The sequence below is a fragment of the Dendrobium catenatum genome, unplaced genomic scaffold, assembly GCF_001605985.2.
Source record: "Dendrobium catenatum unplaced genomic scaffold, ASM160598v2 fragScaff_scaffold_671, whole genome shotgun sequence".
Taxonomy (NCBI): domain Eukaryota; kingdom Viridiplantae; phylum Streptophyta; class Magnoliopsida; order Asparagales; family Orchidaceae; genus Dendrobium; species Dendrobium catenatum.
The window spans coordinates 761,963-782,597 of NW_021319133.1; the positions used below are offsets into that span (position 1 = coordinate 761,963).

Here is a 20,635-nt window from a genome sequence, read left to right on the forward strand (position 1 = left end):
GTAGACAGACGTCGTTTCAAAATGCACAATTTTCAAAAATTACCACATTACCAAATTACCAAAAATCGAATAAAATAACATTACAAAGCTTTACTTGTACTGAAGCAATATTTTTCAACATCCTAATAATTTTCTATTCGATAAAAATCGCACATAACTCAAAATAACCGGTAGAAACTTTACAGAAAATACTCAAATCGTGTAAAAATATCATATCAGAAACATATCAAAAGTTGTGCGGTAAAACTTTCGTCAATACAAAATTATGCGCGTTATTCGGTAACGAAAACACAAAACTGAGCACAGAAATATCAAAACTCGAAATCAGAAATAGCATTCGGAGTCCTTACTGCGAGACAAACAAATCTTCCAACTGTGTCGTCGGACGAAAAGCGCTCCGCGGCCTCCGAAATCAAGCTTCTTCTTTCTCTTTCCTTCTCTTTCTCTATCCTGCTTTCCTCTCCTCAAAATATTTCCAAAATATCTCAAATCGAATATTTATCAAACAGGATCGTCCCAGACGATTCCCATTCGTCCCGTGACGAACTCCTCTGGACTCAAAACGTCCAGACGAAATCAATTCCAATTTATTTCGTCCCTAGACGAAACTCTCGGGTTCAGTTCATCCCGACCCTTACAGGTTCGTCCAGACGATCCAGGCAGATTTTTCACAATTTTCTTCAGTTCGTCCTAGACTAAGGCCAGTTCGTCCGGACTAACAACACTAAGAAAATCAGCTTTTTAAGGGTTTTACATAATGTCTGTCAACTACAGTCTTTTCGACCTCCATCGTCTATCAACTATGATCCTGTCGACCAAACAAATATGTTTATGTTGATTATTGTAACTCCCACCATGTAATGCGCTCTATATGATGTATATTTGTGACATCAAGCCAAAGCCTTCTCCCAAGAAAGGGTCTCATTTGTAATCGACTACAAATACTATTGGATTCATTCAAACTATGCTAGGACTTTTGTAACAGGATCAGGCCCTTTTAAAAGTTATCATCTTATCAAGTTATTGCTTTTTGACTTTTTATATGTTACTACATTGTACTTATTCAAGTAGCCATCTGTGTAAGTAGTGTTTCAGCATTCCAGCAGCCACTAAAAAAATTAACAAGTTATGGACAGAAATGGACCAGTAACCCAACAGTCTTGAAATGCTCCATTAATGAAATAAGTGGCCGACAACTGCCTGATCCAAGAAGTCTTTTACAAGTAATTAATAACTAAACTACAACAAATCCAAAAGATACAGCGTATAAAATATTATTAGTATTCATTGCAACATATTTTGACGACACCACACAATAAGCTCATACAAATGCCATACAAACAAATGAAACATTATTACATTTACAAGTATCATTTTATATAAACAAGCATACACACGAAAGATAAGCATTTCATCTTCTCAAATCTCAACGATAATCTTACCAGTGGCATGCCCATCTATGCTTTTAGCCCAGGCCTCCTCTGCCTTGCTCAATGGGTACTTGGAGTCCACCACTGTCTTCAGCTTCCCCTCCTTCACCAACCCTACAAGAAACTCCAAGTCTTCCTTCTTCGGCACAGCAAACAGTGGCACTACCTTCTTCTTAGCAAAGGTTAGCTTCTTAATAGCATAATTCAGAAAGGTACTAGTAGAGGGAGAGATGTATATAACCTTCCCATTATCACTCAGATTTGGCGCAAATGTGGACCAGTCGATACCAGCTGTGCAATGTACCACGGCATCATACTTCTTGCCTGAGGGGCTCTTCAGCTTAGCGCCATCTGAGCTCTTGTAGTCAAGCACCTCATCAGCGCCTAGGCTCTTCACAAGTTCTATGTTTCGTGCGCCGCAGGTTGCGGTGACATGGAGATCAATAAGTTTTGCAAGCTGCACCGCATACGAACCAACGCCGCCGGATGCTGCAGTTATGAGTACATTCAGAGGCTTTCCAGTGCCATCAAACTTGGCTCCGCCAGATTTGAGCACTTGGAGAGCAGTGGATGCAGCTATGGGCAAGCCTGACCCGTCAGCTGCGGATACTTCAGGCGACCTGTGCACAGTTAGGCTTGATGAGGCTACAGCATACTCGGCAAGCCCACCACCGTTCTGTCAATGAGCAATATGGTTAAAACGTTAAAAAGGTAATTACACTTTTTGGATATATGGATGAGGAAACAAATAAAAAAATAATCGAGGTGAACCTTCATGGAAAGCACGGATACAACTTTGTCACCGGCTTTGAAATCCTTGACTGCAGAGCCCACATCAGCAACCTCTCCTGCGACGTCACCCACTGTTCCACAAGATTGGTTTCTGATTTAGGTGTAGATTTGTTTGGCAAATTAAATTATTAGATAGACAGTAACATAGAAAGAGAGTATAGTGAGGATCGTAGACCCAGATTTGACTTTATACATGTAAAGCTTAATTAAATGTTCTGTAAAGATTCTAGCAAAACATTAACTAAGAGATTGTGTTCATGAAAAAAAGAAAAAAAAAGGTCGACGCTTTAAAGACGGTTCTGTATGGGGGGAAGATGAATTATTCTGTGCGCGGACACCGGACAGGAGAACCGTCCGATTTGTCTCTGTGAATAAAAAAAACGCATTCATGCTGCACTTTTACCGTTCACAGAGGCAAAACCGGATGGTTTTTCCGTCCAATGTCCGCACAGAATAATCTCTCGTGGGGGAAAAAGTCCATTATGTGTTAAGTCGAGAAGATTTTTTATCCAGCTGGAAAAAATATTGTTCCTAGGAGAAAGATTAGGTAGATTACCTGGGTAGTAAAAATTATTGATAATGAATAGAGAAAAACATCTTTTGGAATGGGGCATGTGAATAAACAAACGAAGATTCCTTCAGTTGCATAAATGAATAAAGTATTTAAAATTAAAGAAGTATTGGGGTTATCAATTTGAAGGACAAGAAGCCCTTACTTGAACTTATCCATAATTCCTGTAACAAAAGAACTTGACTTCTAGATCACAATACAATTTGCAGCAGCCTATAATAGGATCTAACTTCCCGTTAGCCCCTCCCACTACATCTGAACTCTAAAATCTGAACTATTTTTTTGCAAAGGCAGACTAAAATTTGTTTGGATCTACAGCAAAGACATACTAAAATTTGAATCCAAACTCCAGAATCTTCTCTCTTCTTTGAGGGAAACCTATCTCATCTGTTTGGACCCACCCTTTTGAGCTAGATGTATCCATTGAACACACTAAAACTAGGGCTACCAATTGGGCCGGCCTGACCATATTATCACTAGTAACTGAGTAAACCAAACATTAGCGGGCATAAACCAACCCAACCTAAATAATATTAAACTAAATATAAATAAAAGGGGGATTTACATGCATACCACATAATTCCTATGAATTTACATATCTAACACCAAAATTTTAACATTTCCTTATATGATATTTTAAAATCTCAACCACATCAAAATAAATGCAGGAAAAGATGTATTTCACTTTAGAAAAATTAATATTAGTGATATTTTTAGATGATTTGAAAATTTAAATGCTATATAATAAGATATAAGTGTCATCGTTAAATATATAAATAAGAATTGCATGGCATGTGTAAATCCCCCTAAATAAATAATTTAATAAATTTTATTTAGGCTGGCCTATTTAAGTGTGGATACACCTTATAAACACGCTCATTCACACCTTGCCACTCATTCAAGCATTTGAATTTCAAGTTATTTTACTCGAGCCTTCAGGGAATTAGCTTTTCATTTTCTTTGTTGTTTTGCATTTTTCTTTAGGCGGGGTTTAGGGTAAAGTCAATCTTTGGTGCTTCAGCGTTCACTTTGAGTCTTCTGCTTCAGTTCATCCTCAACCGCCACCCCTCACAAATAAAGCATAGCCCCTCCCCCAACTCCCAATCTCCAATCTCTATTGCTATGTAGTGCGACTGTGAACAACTCAAGAATGCAACCTATAGTAAAAAAATATAGGAAGCATCTCGTCTTTATAGGCATTTCATCAAAAGAATATTCACAAATAACTCAAATTGAAATATATATATATATATATATATAATAAAAAGAGCGTACCAAAATAAACTTGCTGTCAACGTTAGTGAAGATAAGCAAATCTTCATAAAAGTCACTTTAGCAAGCAAAAAATAAGAATTAATACTAACATAAATGATCAAGGTTGCGGACATTGATTCTAAAGTCTTCATCATATGCTTATAAAAACTCCTTAGCACTGGCGGGATTATGTGAGTTTTAATAAACAGTCATCAATAGCCAAAATCCCACGCAAAGTTAAGGAGTGCTGTTGATTTCCAACCACAACAAAATCCTCACTGGTTATTATCTCTAAAAGAAGTTTAACAGACAGTGAGCATATCAATTACGCATATTTTTATACTGAGATAACTTTTGAAAAAAAAATTGAACATGAACTCCAGGGAAAAAAACTCAAATTCAACTTGCAGCATTGTTGACTTGATTAAAGAACAATCATAAGTGTATCTTAACATAATTTAATAGTTTTCATATAAAGGAAATTTATCTTAAGATCAATTTTCTTTCCTCAATATGACATATGCTTCACTGATGGAAATTTGCAGAAAGATATCTTTTACCTGGTATAAATGGAAATTTGGCCGGAATAAACGGTCGAAAAATCCCTTTCTGTATCCTCCAATCAGCAGGATTTATGCTAGCCGCCTCCAGTTTAAGCAAGACCTCATCTTTCTTTGGTGAAGGAATTGGGACCTCTACATGCTGCAATCAATAATTAATTGAGTCATTGATGAAGTTGATGTGCATGGGTTGGCTGATCAATAACAAAATATTTAACAAAACCAACAGAAGGCTGTGCCAAGGCTAAAATTTTAATTTATATAAATAAACCTTATTATTTCTATAAATCTGGAACACACAATAAATGTGTGTTTCCTTTCCATTGCCAGGTCCCCTAAGGAAATCGTTTTATTTATTTATTTATTTATTTATTTATTTCCATTTGTTAATTTTGGCACCATTTTGGGCAGAGTTGTTGCCAGAATAACTTATGCAGGTCCTTAAGATGCCTACAAGTACCCACCATCCTCTGAAGCAATTACTTATGCAGGTCCTTCACATGTCTACAAGTTCATACTGTCCCCTGAAGCAATTGCTACGGGCTTTCTCCCATGCTGAATTTAGTATTGGCTAGTTATGCTAACACGGCACCAATTACTTGGTTATTATCATCTAACTAGGAATGTGCCCCAGGCCAAGCTTTAAAACATCTAAGGTGCAAGCAGTAGCAATGGCTTGGAAGCTCTCGGTTAAAGGGGCATGTCAGTCGACCTTCTATAGTTCCTAGCTTGACTTGTATGACCTCCTGCAGCACAAAATTGAATTAATAGATACAATCATAAATGGATAGTTGTAATCAAGCCCTAAATTTTGAAACCTGTAAATAAAAATATGGCCATCTTATAACGTTTCACAATGGAGATCAAAAGTTTATAACAAAGAAAATTCAAAAGAAAGCTTAAAATCTGAAAAGTCATATTACAATGCGTTTATAAATAATATCGTTTTCTTCCAACCAGTCTAATATTGATATTACAGCAACAAGAAGTATTTTAACAGATTCAAAATTTTCAGAAAGAAGTGCAAGAGAGAAAAGAGAAGGGACCCCTTAGGCCCATAAGCCAGACTGTTATCAATGATCGTCACCACAAATACTTTGCCAATTGTAGAAACTTTTTTGCCTCTCATCACCATCTGTAATATATCCACAATGACTCAAATAAGTGCATGCATCATTTTGCACAGGCAGCATTGACAGAAGTTCAGACTGACACAGCTATTAAAAACAAGTGCCCTAACCAAGTTATCCCTCAATGGAAGGTTGCATCATTGATAAGTGAATTGCATATCAGTACTTAAACAAAGATCAAGGCTCAAGGATTAAGAGGCACATGAAGATATCTAAGTGAAGAAGGAGTTGCTTCAAAGCATCGTTCCAGGAGGCTTTTGCTTCATAAGAAAAAACTTGGTACCAGCTCAAGGATTCTGTATTTAGTGGTTAAGCAATTCTAAATGGAAGCTAGATGCATAAGGATTGCGTCAACCTATAGCTTGAGGAAGCAGCATTCTCAAAGATCCAGACCCATGCTACTCCAACAATCTGCTGCCTAAGTAAATGCTCAGGAAAACAAGAATATGTAGATGAGTTCTGTGACAATAAGAGATTTTATGCAAGTGAAGAATACATGGATGATTAGATGGCATACATAGGCCCTCTTAAAAGTCAAGTACGTAATGTATTGAATTCCATATCATTTAAAAACCTCTACACTTTGAAATCCTAATTATTTTCTTCTGAAATCAAAGTCATCATTGAGAAAACTTTGATGCTTCTAAGTTATAATTACTGATTATATAATCATAAAAATCCTTGAATACATTGTATATCACTAGTTTTAATGATGTTAAAGAAAAGAACTGTTTTGATTTACTATTTAAAGATTATGACATTGAAATCAAAATGAGAGGTGAATGATGACATTCCTAGGAGGATAAAATGGAGTTCAAAAGTACATGTATATACACTTCCCACACAAGAGTAACTTACTAGCCTTAAGTCCCTAGCAATTCACTCATTGAATTTGAATACATAATTAAATTCCCACACTTAAATCAATAGTTTTTTTTTTTTTTCATTTGTGAAAAATAAGTATATTATTTTGAATATATGAAACAATAATTTCATCCATGCAACAATGATAATGTAGAGATTTCTAAGCTTTGATCTAAACTCTATATTCACTTTGGAATGTCATACTTGATTTAACTTCATTTTCTTGGATGGGAGGTAGACAAGAATAACAAGGAGTTCTTCTATCTGAAATAGGTTGTACTAAATGATGGTTGAAAAATCAATATCAGCAAAGGTAAGATTTGTTCCACTCCTTTTGATGCCAATTTCAAACATCAACGTGAAGAAGAGAAATTTCTTTATAATCATCAACAATTTAATGCTCCTATTAGTCTATTTCACTATTTAACAATGGGTGTGTTAGTCGACCATGCAATCACCAGAGAAACACGTCTAGATTGTGCCAAGAGAATACTAAAATATATGGGCTCTTATAGCATTTATTTTTCAAGTTTGATGTTCAAAATTACTTGACTGGCTTTCCCAAAGCCGACTTAGGTGTTGCTTTGGATGTACTAAAGTTCTATTATGATTTGTTTGATGGGCTCCATAGCTATATCATAGTATAACAAGCATTCAACTTCACTCTCTTTAAATGAAATAGAATATATGAAGTAAGGAGGGTTCAATGGTAGCTCAAGAATGCATTGGATTTAGGTTGCGAGTCTAAGTCGATTAAAAAGATTAAAACTCTATTTCAATTCTCGATGACAGCAAGAATGCTTTAAAGTTGGCAAGAAATCATGTCATTCATTCTAAGGCAATGCATATTTAAAATAAAAGCATCAATTCTTTTTTAAAATGTGCTTGATGAAACTCTGTTGTGGTTTAGGCTTCATTAAAGAAGAAAAAGATAATAGTAAAATAATAATCCAAACATATTTACCATGCTTTTATCAAACAACCAAAATTCTAATACAATAACTCAATCCAATCACATGAGAAACATCTAAGAAGACCGTCTTTCTTCTAACCTCTTGATATCAAGCAATAAGCTTTGAATATGCAAACACTACAGGGCCATTTGGTAGATTTAGGTGGGATTTAGTCAATATTTCAGCTAAATAACAAAAGCACAAACATACAATACAATTCGTGAAGACCTCCCCAATCTTGCGTATCCCTTTCTATCTAACAATAACCTACTAAGCCCATGGAACAGTTTTACAGAAAACAAATCAAAGGAGCTTCCAAAATAACCGTTGAAGAGGCTATTCTTACCTTTAATGCGGCAAAACCACCGCCATAACCGCCGTACTGAACGGCCCGCATGGTTTTCCCAGCCATCGGAGAAGAAGCCTTCGGTCGAAAATTCCAACTTCGCAAGCTGCAGTTTGGAAAATTATGCAGCCCTTCAGTGTAAGATTTTGTGTATTGGAAATTATATCTCTCCGACTGTGAAATGACCATATTGCCTAAGAACTCTAGGCAGTTATGTTGCCACGTGAATTTTCGAGAGTCGGTAGCGCGTGGAAGAGAAATATCTTATGTGCAGTGATGCTCGAAATATAATTAAGAAAGAGTTCGAGAGCATTGGATTTGCTCCAGGATATCTAAGATCTACACAACTTTCCTTGGAGTTGAGAGCTTAGGCTTCCAACTAAGAGGTCTAAGGTTCGAGTTTATGTGTATGTGTTGTGTGTGTGAGTTTGTCTTAAATGACCTAAATGTCCAAAAAAAAAAAAGGATATCTAAGATCTAACTTGACTAATTTTTAAAGCAACTCCAAGCAATTAAAAATATCCTGTGCTAAATAAAGTGTATTCGCAGCTGAATAAGTATTTAGCAAGTTTTTTTTTTTATATTTGAGTCATTAAAATAAATTCATATACTTTAAAACCTCTTGATTAATAGTCAAAGTCTTTAACCAACGGACTAGCAAGTACATTCAAAATATCTCTAAATTCCAAATTAGACAAGAAGTACACCATGATCTGTTAGTTGTAAGTTTAGACTATCAACCAAGAGATCTTTGATTCGAAGCTTGCGTATGTAATGTATATATAAATATGATTTAATTGATATAAATATCCAAAAAAAAAAACAAGGAGTAGCACGGATTCATATCTTATATCTTAGATGCATATTTTGATATTTGTGTTGAACTACGATTAATTTGTATTTATATAGAGCCCAATTAATTATATATTCCTTTTTAGTGGAGTGTATTATAGAAATCAGCTACATTAAGACATTCATATTCTTTTATTTTTTTATTATATTACTTCACTTAGGTGATTTTATGAGTATTTTAATGATGAGTTATTTGTCTCGAACTTATTGGCAATGCTAGTCTCTAAAGAATATATGTTTTTCATAAAGCTTTCTAAAATGAAAATAAATATAAATTTAGACTAATACAAAATTATCATCATAAAAAAATAGATCATTATCACATGGTCTTTGCAAATAAATGAATATGGTCTACTTATATTTATGTGAAAATATAGGTAATATGTGATGTTGTCTATATATTTTAACAACATAGAATTAGTTATAAATAATGAACTAGGAATGATTTGCAAAAAGATATCATAACTTAAACTCTCACGTATCGTAATAAAGTCTTCTCACTTAATGGCATAATTTTGTATCATATATATCTCATAGAGAATGATTGCTTTGTTAAACTTAGACTTCGTTTGAAACAACTTTTTTGCTGATTTTTAAAACAACGTTTCAGTACAAAAATTAAAATATTTGTACAAGAAAGCTGCTTTAAGAAGCAGCAATAAAGTAGTCCAAAACAAAGCCTTAGTTGTATTCATGATCTAATTATACTCACTTAGGTGAAGATTTAGAATGACTTAGACAATTTAGTGGCAAACTTGATGTATATGAGATTGTAAGTCTAGTTTAGATAATTGAACTCATATGGTTAGAATGTCCCTATCTTTCTTCTTCATAGGCAAATCCTTATTATATAAGAGATGTAAGCCTTATATTTCCTTCTCATCTACTTTATTAAATCCAAGAATTATATATCCTCTATTTGGATTTGAGTTTAGAAATTATTTGTAGATGGTGTTGTACTTTGTTATTGACAAAGAATCATTAGCTAAGTTTGGTCGATTATCTTCATTGCTAATTAGATTTAGATTATGCGACCTATGATGATTGATCCATTAAATATTTATCGAGTATTATTTGTCTTTTTTCAGAATTCCTTAACTCATTCATTCATACTAAGAAATACTTTCGTGTTAAAATCTTTTGACAACTTGCCTAAATAGGTTTGAAACATAATATTGATTTTTTATCAAGAATATTATTGGGCATCACCATGCATTCATATTGAGAAATATTTTGGTGATAAAATCCTTCAAAAGCTTTGCTAAATATATTTGTAATACAATATTATTTTTTATCGAGAGTATTATTGGGTATCACTCAAGACATAATTGACCTTTGGAATAATGTTCCTTTTGGAGATTCAATATCATTATCTATATATAAGATTTTATTTTGTTAAAATATAAAATCTTTCATTACAATTTTTATGAATATTTATAGGTTTAACTAGTTTTGATATTTTTTAGGTTTTATTCCCTATATTCTCACATGAATACTCTATTAAAAGTTTCATATTTTATTCTTCTCAAAATATATGAAAGAAATGGAAGAAAATGACATAATAATGATCATGTTCTAAATCAATGAATTGAAGAAGAATTCTTTTTCTTGGATTTTGCTTGAATATTTTGGTCAGAGGCTTGATCGACAAGACCACCTCAATTATTTGGTGATAATTCACTTTTTATTATTCATTTTTTCTAATTTTCTACAACTTCATTCCATTTCATCTCATAAAACTTCATTATCATCACTCCTCGTTTTCATATCCTTTTTCCTGGGCAAGAACAATAATTCATGCCTCTCCTTTTTTCCTTTACTACAAACTAAGAACTAATATATCTTTATTTAAGCCCCTCGATATGACCTAGTATTGTTCTCCACCTCCAAAACACTCATCATGCATTCCCTTACAACTTTAAAAGCATTTCCCAAAGACTTTAATCCTCCTTGCAAGTCAAAGGCTTCATTGGGATCTCTTAGGTGTCCCCTCTCCCCTCTCTCTCTAAAGTTATCATAATACATTCCCTCCATATATGAAATCTCTCATACTTCAGGAAGGCTTCACCAAATTTGAAAATAAAATCCCACTTTTTATTTGCATCCTAAGAACTAATTGCTCTTTATTTAAGCACATTAATATGACCCAATATCCTCCAAAATTCTCATCACATATTCTCCTCCAACTTTAAAAGCATTTTCCAAAGCCTTCAATCCTCCTTGTTAGGATATCTCAAGTATCCCATCTTCCCTCTTCAAAGTCACCATAGTACATTTCCTCCACATATAAAATCTTCCATACTCCATAAAGAGCCACTCCCAAATAATCCCTCCACATCCAAGTGACACCATAATCAATAAGCCCTCAACATTCTCACTTCATTTATCCCACCATCAGATGTTACATTAACCCGAAGTTGAGACTCCATAGTGAATAAAATACAAACATCTTGTGAATGATTATCAAAGCACCCTCACCAACAAAACTCCTACAAGTGTGTTATGTTTAAAAAGGTGGGATAGAAGTTTCATTGTGATGTATCTAATTTAAAGACTTGTTCTAGGACCAGTTAGAGTTAGAGTGAGGTGCCCCTATGTTAAGTGTAGCATGCCTATTCAATGTTAAAATGTTAAAAATATTTATGCAATTAGAATATATATTATATATTCCCCATAAATATTACAAAATGATTACAAATTATAAATCATGCCAACAAGCACATGGATATATCCTTAGATTTCAATGATAATTTGCATATATTTGAAAAGTAAAATGGAATACATTATTATTTTTTGCATCGAAACTCAAAATAGAAAAAAAAAACATAGAATCTAGCCTCATTAAAATTGTTTCTCTATATATAATATTGAAGTACAATGGATGACCCTCACTCAAAATTAGAGAATGCTTCAAAATATTGTCAAAGATCTAAATCATGAATAAATTTTTGTTGTGGCGGTGAGAGGACTCCAAAGGAGTTTAATGGGTCAATCGAGTGCGTAAAAAAAATTCACTATTTAACTATAAGGGTGGGGGGAGGGGGAAGAATGATCAAGAATAATGAAAATTTGAGTTTGCTCAACCTCTTATAAGAAGTGTGAGAACTAAATGAGTAAAGTTAATAGGTGATTAAGTATAATTAAGATAATTCCTCTCCTAAAAGAGAGGGATTGAGCAATTTAGAGTGGACAAGTAATTAAGTGAGGTAGGAATAATTAATCTTCAAATAGGAAGGGGGTTAGATAATATAGAATCTACATTTGACTACAGGTGGTTGGGATAATCCTTATTCTAAAAGGTGGTGGATTGAAAAACCTAAAGTTGATAAATTATTAAAAGAAATCTAGACATTCCTTTTACGAAAGATGAGGCACTAAGCAATCTAAAGATGATACTGTATAATAATTAGGAGAACACAAAAAATAATAATGTAACCCTCACAGAGATGGGTAGAGCTTTAAAATTTTCTAAAGTAGTTTTTTTTTATATTAAATGTTCAAATATATAGAATAATTATCATTTTATAGGTTATAATGTGGTACTATATTATTTTTATTAAAATCTTTCAATTAATGTAAATGATGGATGGCCTATATCATATCCTCCCCTAATTAGAAAGGTAACTAGCTAGATGTATCAGTGGGTTTGTTCAATGTACTCATATGGGCTAGGGTAAACAAAGAGCCAATGACAACAATTTATATGTAGCTCAATATTAATCAAATAAAGGAAGCCCTTGATTAGCAAACAAAATAAATTATTTCATTCTCTCAATGCTACAATTATAAGTTGTTTATTGATAAAAGTTTTGATATAAAATTGATCAAAAAGTTAAAGAATGCTTGTTCGTTGAGTTTAGCATGGTTAAATAATAGTAATAATAACTATCACTTTGTAGATCAAAATACTTTTTTCACGAAGAACAATCATTCATTATAAATTACTTGTGAGATTAAGGTCTTTATAATTTATATGTACTCTAAGCATATTATATTGAGTTTAACAAATTGAATGAAAGACATGCTTCTTTATAATCTAACCGCATGGATGGGCTACTTGTGCAAAGAGGATGACAAGGGAGAAGTCATATGACCCTTTGGCAAATGGCAAGGAAGCAATGTTGGTGGAGACCTTCCTATTGCATGCATGTTCTATACATACGTTGCAAAACCCCTTAAGTAAAAGAAGCAAAACTCTTAAACATCGAGGCGCCTTTTTGTATAATGGTCGGAATTTCTGTTAAAAAACTCTGCAGTTAAACGTGCTCATCCCAAAACAATTTTGAGATAGGTAACTCATGATAGAAATGTATGTTGGTGTTTATATTGTATAAGTGAAATATATTTCTGTTGCTTTAATATGGATGATTATTAGTGGCTGTAATAAATGATGAGAAGATTTAAAATAGACAATTCTTCCTAATTAGATTTTGAAATGTCACAATAATCATAAAGTTCATGATTTTGTTGTATAGTATATTAAGATGCTATAAAATTATTTTGTTCAGGGGAAAGAGAAAACCATCAAGTATAATATGGATGACCCAATCATGATCATCGGCTTAACATGGGATGCGAAATTCATAATTATATGTATAAAATTCATCATATATTTATTTTATTTAATCTATATTAAAAGTTCTAGGCCTTATTTATATACAATTTTTTATCTAATATGTATACTGATACTTTAATATGTAGTATCTTATCTGCTTTAGAAAATAATAAAAAAATTGTCTCAAACAAAATATTTGTTATAGAGTGGTGATTATATTAGGTTTAATTATAATAATTAATAATAAGTTGGTACAAAGCATATTAATTATCAAGAAAAAATATTGGGCATATAATGCAAGAAGTATAATATTGGTACAAAGAAGGGTAATATTGGGCATATACGACAAAAGTGATCTACCAACACAGTTTTTTAATATTGTATATAAATTGATTGTGAAAATAATTATTTAATGAGTAGAAAGAGGAATTTTTATTTTTAATTACCCTAAAAACTACTTTCTAAAAATAAATAATTACCCATATATAATGCGTCGTTCTTTAGTCTTTACAAGCCCTGTCGTCTCTCTTATCTGGTTATCGCAAGCCCTCGTTCCAGTAGCATCGCCTCCTCAAATCGGAAGGTTGGGCTTCGCCAGGGAAGGTTAGTTCTCCACTCCTGCGACTTTCTCGCATCTGCATACCATTCTTATTGAATGTTTTTTCCTTTTTCTTCTCGTTCTCTTCCTTCTTGTCCTATGCCCTGCCCTCGACGCTTAAGGTCCACTCTTCTTGCACTTGCACTTGCACTGTTCAAAAGCTACCTGGTGTGCCTCTGGGCTGTGGGGGGTGTATTTTAGTCATTTCATGGATTAAGTTGAGACTTTAGGATTGATATATGTTTTTAAGGTCATGCGTCCTTATTAGAATTGCATTTGATGGGCGCTTCCTGAGCACTTGTCTTAGAATTTGCATTGTTAAACTCGGTGTTCTTGTGTATATTCTAGAGGAGAATGGTTAATTTAGGCTGCTAAGTGGGAGGTTCAGCGATGCTCATTTTTATATGTAATTTATGATGTAGCTGTAAGGAGAACGATGTTTTTCTATGGCTAATTTGATGGAGAATCACTTGAAATGCAGCTTCGATTGCAGATAAACGCTTGTAGAATGCAGAATTGAACAGAAAGGGAGTGAAGGGCCTCCGCAATAGAGGAAAAGTAGGATCTCCAAGTGCAAGGTAGAGAGGTAATGATTTGGAGAGACAAGCCCAAAGATAGAGGAGAGAGGGAACAACTTGGAAAGAGGGGTTGAAAGGTAGAAGAGGAGGGAGAGAGAGAGAGAGAAGCTAGCAGTTGGAGAGAGCAGTCATCATAGTTTTCAATAATCAATGCATATTTCAAAATACAACTCCAAAGCACCCTTTTTATGAAGGACGATCTTGTTACATAAAGATTAGAACATAAAAAAATTCAAATAAGAACATTATTGTCCGTATTAAATGACACATAGCAAACCTTCATCAATAAGCACTTATAATCCATGGTTATTTTAATGATTTGAGCTGAGAAGGATCAATTATTTGTAATTATTTTGCATCATTTCCCCATAGTACAAAAAAAAAAAAAACCATTATCTAAAATATTAAAGAGGTGTTCCTGGCTGGAGAGGAGGTGTAATTGACTTATACCTAGGTCTCTCCAAAATGAGCTTTAGTAATTAGATCGGAAGGCCTTGTCTTATGATGCTAACATATATTACACAACTATTGCATATGAGCTAATTAACAAATTATAGACAATAGGTGGTAACAATGGTAGGATGAAGCCAATGTAATCAACATGTACTAGTGACGTCAATGGAGTCTTAATAGGCAAGCGAACAACAATTAACAATTATTTGTTGCTTTCATTCAAGTTATGCAGGGAAAATTATATAAGATGGAGGTGCTTGCAATGCTTTATGGCGCAGAATATTGGCCATTAAAAGAGAAGCATAAATTAAGTTAGGTGTTGTAGAGATGAGGATGCTCAGGTGGATGAGTGGCTTCACTAGTGGCAAATATGATTTGAGAGAGTCTCCTTAGATGGTTTGGACACATAAAATGTTGACCTTTCGATGACCTGGTTAGAAGAGTAGATGTATTAGATTGGACCTATGTTAAGAAAGGTAGAGGTAGACCTAAAAATATTTGGTTAAAATATTAGAAATGACATTTTTTAATTAGATTTAAATGAGAATTTGAGTATTAACATGACACAAGGTAGAAAAAAATTTATGTAGCTAACCCTACATGGTGGGATAAAGACTTGTTGTTGAAGTTTTGCAAGCTCAAGCTTAAACATGCATCACACGTCATATTCATGCAATTAATAGTCATCATCAATATTAAATCTATCACATATATAGGCTCATCGACATAATAAAAAGAGCCATCCCTATAATGGAAGGGATCAAACAACCATTACATATGATATTGATCCTATGAAGCTGGTTGTACTTGTAGGATTAATGAGATGGATGTAACATGTGATTTTAATTCATTCAAATTATGTTGTTTATGGCAAGTGCTTCTCTCCTATCCCGTTTCTGTGTTGATGTTAGGATATGGGATTTGGTTTAATTGAAGATTGACAATCATAATTATCTTAATATTTTTAACTTATTTATTGATTTCATGCAAACTAGGATTCTAATATGATGATGAACATCTATAGTAAACATAGTTAGTCATATTTTGTTTGCCTTTGATTATGTGATTTTATAGCATATTTTATAGAACTTATGTAACATATTTGAAATGGATGACAGAGGGTTGGGTTGTTGTTAAAGTGCTTCTTTGAACTATTTTGTAGGATTTTCCTATGGTCAATAGGTGTTGGTTCTTGTTGATGGGACGCAGGATAGAAACTAACCTTTTTGGATTGCAACAATAGGAAACAAAAGCATATGAGATTATAATTTAGGAAGAGAAAATGGAATGTAACTGCAACAACAATAATGGGTTTCAACGTCCAATATTAGATTTTCTGCTACGACATTTTTGCAAGTAAGTAGGAGGGTTTTGAGCTGTTGGAACAACGGTTTATGCATGTTCTTGGTGGTTTTTGGTTGCTAATGAGCATAAATGGTCTGAATATGCTGGATATATTTGTTTTTTTAATGTGGTAATGCTAAATAGGCTCATATATTTTAGGAAATCTGTTAGAAGAATTCTTTATTAGTGAGATATAGGCTTGTTAATTGGGGGCATTTTGCTGTTACTGCTATAGAAGGAGAATAATGAGCTTTTGCTACTATGGAATGCAAAATATTATGGCATATTAAGAGGGGATTAATAGGGTAGCTCTACTTAGGAAAAAAGTCGAGGAGAGGTGGCATCAATTTGTAGCAAATACAAGAAGTTTTAGATGATAAGTGGAAATAAGATACTATGGAATATTGAAGACATGAAATGTAAATGGTGCTAAGTGGAGATAGGATATTATGGAAAATTGGAGGCATGAAAAGAAATGGAAGTGATATGCGTTGGAATAAATGTATTATGAAAGGTTTGGAAAAGGTGTTCATGAAATGTTATGACATGGATTTATAGGAATTATTTGATTTTATATGTTTTGAAAAGATTTTGTGTGATATGTCATAGAAATATCAACTTTCACAACTATGTAAAGATTTTGCTAGAGTTAATTGAAAGAGATTTATGGGCTTTAGGAAGGATATTTGAAAGTAATCTATCCATAGTGGGAGAAGAGGGGGCTGAACCTTGACAGGATTACTTAGGGCTTGGGTGCGCTAAGTTGAGAGGTTGTTGGTACTGAGAAAGCCTTGGGTGTAGTGGGAGGTATTATTCTTAAGGTAAGAGGTTGATGGAGGTGGTGGTAGGATGCATAGCAAAAGAATAAGAGTGACATGCATAAAATAGCAAACAACTAGACTCATATTGAAGATAATTAATAATATCAAGAGTAAACCACAACATAGTGAAAATAGGGTTGAAGTTTCAATTTTTAGGAAAATAGCGATTTATAAGAGGAGGTGGTAAAATTCTTGGAAGTTGAGAATTAAGATGATTTGGAGGAAGTACCCTTGTCGTAGAAGGCCTCATAAGGAAGAAGTGAAGGCTTCTTCATAATATCTTACATAGCTTTGATAACATTTATGGGTAGTAATTGAGGATTTGAGCTTTACTTTTTTGGTTATTGCAATAGAGAGAGAGAGAGAGAGAGGGAGGTGCAAGTCAATGGCCAAGTGAGAGACTTTGAAAGAAAGGGGAGATAGGGAGGTGCAAGTCAATGATAGACACTAGGATTTAGAAAGATAATCATCATTTTTATTCAATAATCAAAGTATATTTTGGAATACAATATGAAGGAACACTTAAAATAGAAGACGGTCCTTTTACATAAAAGGTTAAAATATTAAAAGTAATTAAAAGGACTATCTTTATTAATCGACAATAAAATTGACAGAATAAATGCTAGTATCTATGGTTTGTTGTGATTTTGAATCACCACTTCTCATTTTGAAATTGATTTTGTTAAGTTAAAAAATATGCATCTTGTTTCGTCTCCTTATCCTATTGGGTCACCATACTTGTTGCCAGTGCTTTATTGATATGTTACTATTCCTATGATGTAATTTTTTTTTGTTTTCATATTTTTTGCTGATGTTGATATGCTATTGCTATTGTTGTAGTTGTTATAATGAAACACCGAAACTCAAATGCAGAATTACATTACCTATATGATTGTGTTACGATACACTAAAACGTAATACAAAAAACATCATACAACATAGAGAGCACGAGACACCGAGATTTACTTGTTTTAGCTTGTTCAAAGCCCTTGCCTATGGAAGAGGAGAAAAGGCCCGATCCACTTAGAAAATAGCTATTAAAAATTATGTCTAATAAATGATACTTATTGGCTCTTTCCAAAACCCAAGTTCACTAGCTATTAATCATTAAGAACCACAAAGATCTTAATTGGTTTACTTCATAGTATAATGCCAATCTCCAAGATGATAATGGTGGCCAAAAACCATTCTTGCTACTATTAGTCAGTGCTAAAGTCTTCCTATCGTTGTTTATCAATCAAGTGGAAAAACCTTAACTGATAGAGTTCTTATATGGTCACACTCCAAGAAACTTTAACTAAGAGGATGTCTTTGTCATGTGGTTCCTCACCCAACCCTAGTTGAGAGGGTATGTTCGGTAAGCCTTCATGCTTGCAACCTTATTTGAGAGATCAACATATAGCCATCAAGCCCTTCACATAAGATAAGAGGTCTCAAATTTTACCTCTTGCCATCCGAAGCATATATATTGAGATAGGATTTTATAATCCATGCATACACCCAATAAGTTAGCATTATGATTCACATAAGGCCTAGATTTTGAGATGTCTTGAGCCCTAATATATAATCTTTTAGATCAAGGCACCACATTAATCTACTTGCCTTGTCAAAAACATTGGTTGAGATATGCATGTTGTGACGTGGTCTACCCATATCTATTTGATCAAATAAGGGTATATTTTGGGTAATAGATCTTATGCAATTCATTGCACACTAAGCATCAAAGTATAGAGTCAATTTCTATAATTTTCCCTCTTGATTCTGTATGGTATAGAGGATATAGAACATATTCCACCAAACACAATAATCCAGAAAAAATTGGTGTACAATATAGGATGTTCACTTGTCATTTTCAAAGCTCAAGTACCCTCTCAATTAGAAGAAGCCCATAAAAACTTCATAAATAAGATAGCATGATGTTGGTTTTCAAGATGATGCCAACTAGAACCTTAATTTTGTGTGTGGTGGGAGTCATCCTCATGATGCCCTAGGCACTCTCAATTCTTAAGACAAGCACATGGATTGATGCATATCATCAAGCTCGCAAGGAACACTTGAATAAATGTAAGTAAGTTGTGATTTGGTTTGTCTGACCTTCATTTGATCAAATATGGATAATTTAAGCATTTAGATCTTGTGCAATGCTTGTTTAAATCTAGTGCAATGCATGTTGCACAAACATCTAAATACATTTAGTCAATTCCAATAGTAATCTTGTTATTGCTCAAATTGCTGATTTAGCTATTTTAGTAATTGTGATGTTGTTCACGGTCATCGTTTTCATCCTTATTTATTCGTCTCTTCTTTTATTGTTCTCCCCTGTTTTGGAGGACTGATAACATTACTAGATTTGCTGACACTCTAATCTGAGGGTTGGACCACACCAACCATTACAAACCCGACTACCTCATGATTCATCCCTCTCTATTCATGACTTATTAATTTTTTAAGTAATTGAAAATAGGTGCAATAATTGAGGTTCTTAAGCACAAACATTTTCCTTTTTCTAGCTAGGCTGGGGCATGGATCGCTGTGATGAGCTATCTGTGCCATGGAAGAAAGAAAGCTTATGTTAGAAACAGAATACCCTTGTATTCCCACCACACTGAGCAGGCCCTTTTGAATTTCACATCCTTTAGGACACTCCTGTGATCTCATTTTTCTTCCATCTTCTTTTATTTGCCACTGCAAAGAGGATTTTTATGGAGATTTGGATGAGGATATACTGAAGAAACTTGTTGCTGTTGATTTTATGCTGACAAAGAAGAAATGATAAAAAGGTGATATCAGTAAATTCAAATGCAGTCGTTGTCTTATAGATAGAAATAGTTTATGCATACAGATTAAAACGTGACATTTCACAAACAAAAACAAGTCATTTGATAATATTTTATCAAAACTATAGTCAAAATATATTGAGTCAATTTCAATATCAATCATGCTATTGCTCAGTTGCACTTTACTTTTTGTTTATAGATCAAATTTCTAGAATATCTGATCAATGAGATATAATTGGAAGGATTCTGTAAGCAATATCCATTAATTCAAGGCAGGGAATTCCTTTGGATGCATTAAATATAATTCCTATAATGGAAACATTTGTTTTAGTAAGCTTTGAAATACTTACGGATGCATCCATGTGACTGGTCATCTTGTGAATGAGATATATTTAGAAGTGGTTTTGTGATCATTATCCATCAATTCATGTCAATGAAATCTTATAGACATCATTACTTAACGCTAGAATCTTATTTGTTCTAACAAGTTTTGCAATACGTATGAATGAATCTTTTGGTGCTTAAATTATGCTTATCTGCCATTTGACGTTTCACACAAGTACTTCTACCATCGGAACCTTGCTAAGCAATTGCTCAAATCAAGTTTGATTATATAAAGTTTAGTTCCATTGCTTCATTTTGTTAAATATATTGGAAGTTGCACCCGCTCCATTACAGAAACTCCTATATTTCATGAGGCTCAAGTAAAGCTTAGAAGGTTTATTCATCTATATATTCTATTATAATGTATTTACTA

General features: G+C 33.5%; 2 protein-coding genes across 3 annotated transcripts in view; one reads left to right on the forward strand and one right to left on the reverse strand.

The window, feature by feature from the left end:
- Positions 1 to 1,173: 1,173 nt before the first annotated feature.
- On the reverse strand, positions 1,174 to 8,104 carry LOC110105655 (chloroplast envelope quinone oxidoreductase homolog). 2 transcript variants are annotated; one of them, XM_028695747.1, is made up of 5 exons: positions 7,901 to 8,037; positions 5,072 to 5,353; positions 4,608 to 4,749; positions 2,202 to 2,293; positions 1,174 to 2,106 (listed from the first exon to the last, which is right to left on the reverse strand). In XM_028695747.1, the coding sequence occupies exons 2-5, from the start codon at positions 5,072 to 5,074 to the stop codon at positions 1,420 to 1,422; spliced, it is 924 nt and encodes a 307-aa protein (XP_028551580.1). In that variant the 5' UTR covers positions 5,075 to 5,353; positions 7,901 to 8,037; the 3' UTR covers positions 1,174 to 1,419. The 2 variants fall into 2 exon arrangements, with proteins under 2 accessions (XP_028551580.1, XP_020690906.1); XM_020835247.2 differs by lacking the exon at positions 5,072 to 5,353 and having other exon boundaries at positions 7,901 to 8,104.
- A 5,694-nt stretch (positions 8,105 to 13,798) lies between these two features.
- LOC110105642 (chaperone protein dnaJ A7A, chloroplastic) overlaps positions 13,799 to 20,635 on the forward strand; it is a 47,420-nt gene continuing 40,583 nt past the window's right edge. The window contains exon 1 of the mRNA XM_020835223.2: positions 13,799 to 13,910. The gene's annotated coding sequence lies outside the window, so the exon portion shown is untranslated. The remainder of the gene's footprint in view (positions 13,911 to 20,635) is intronic.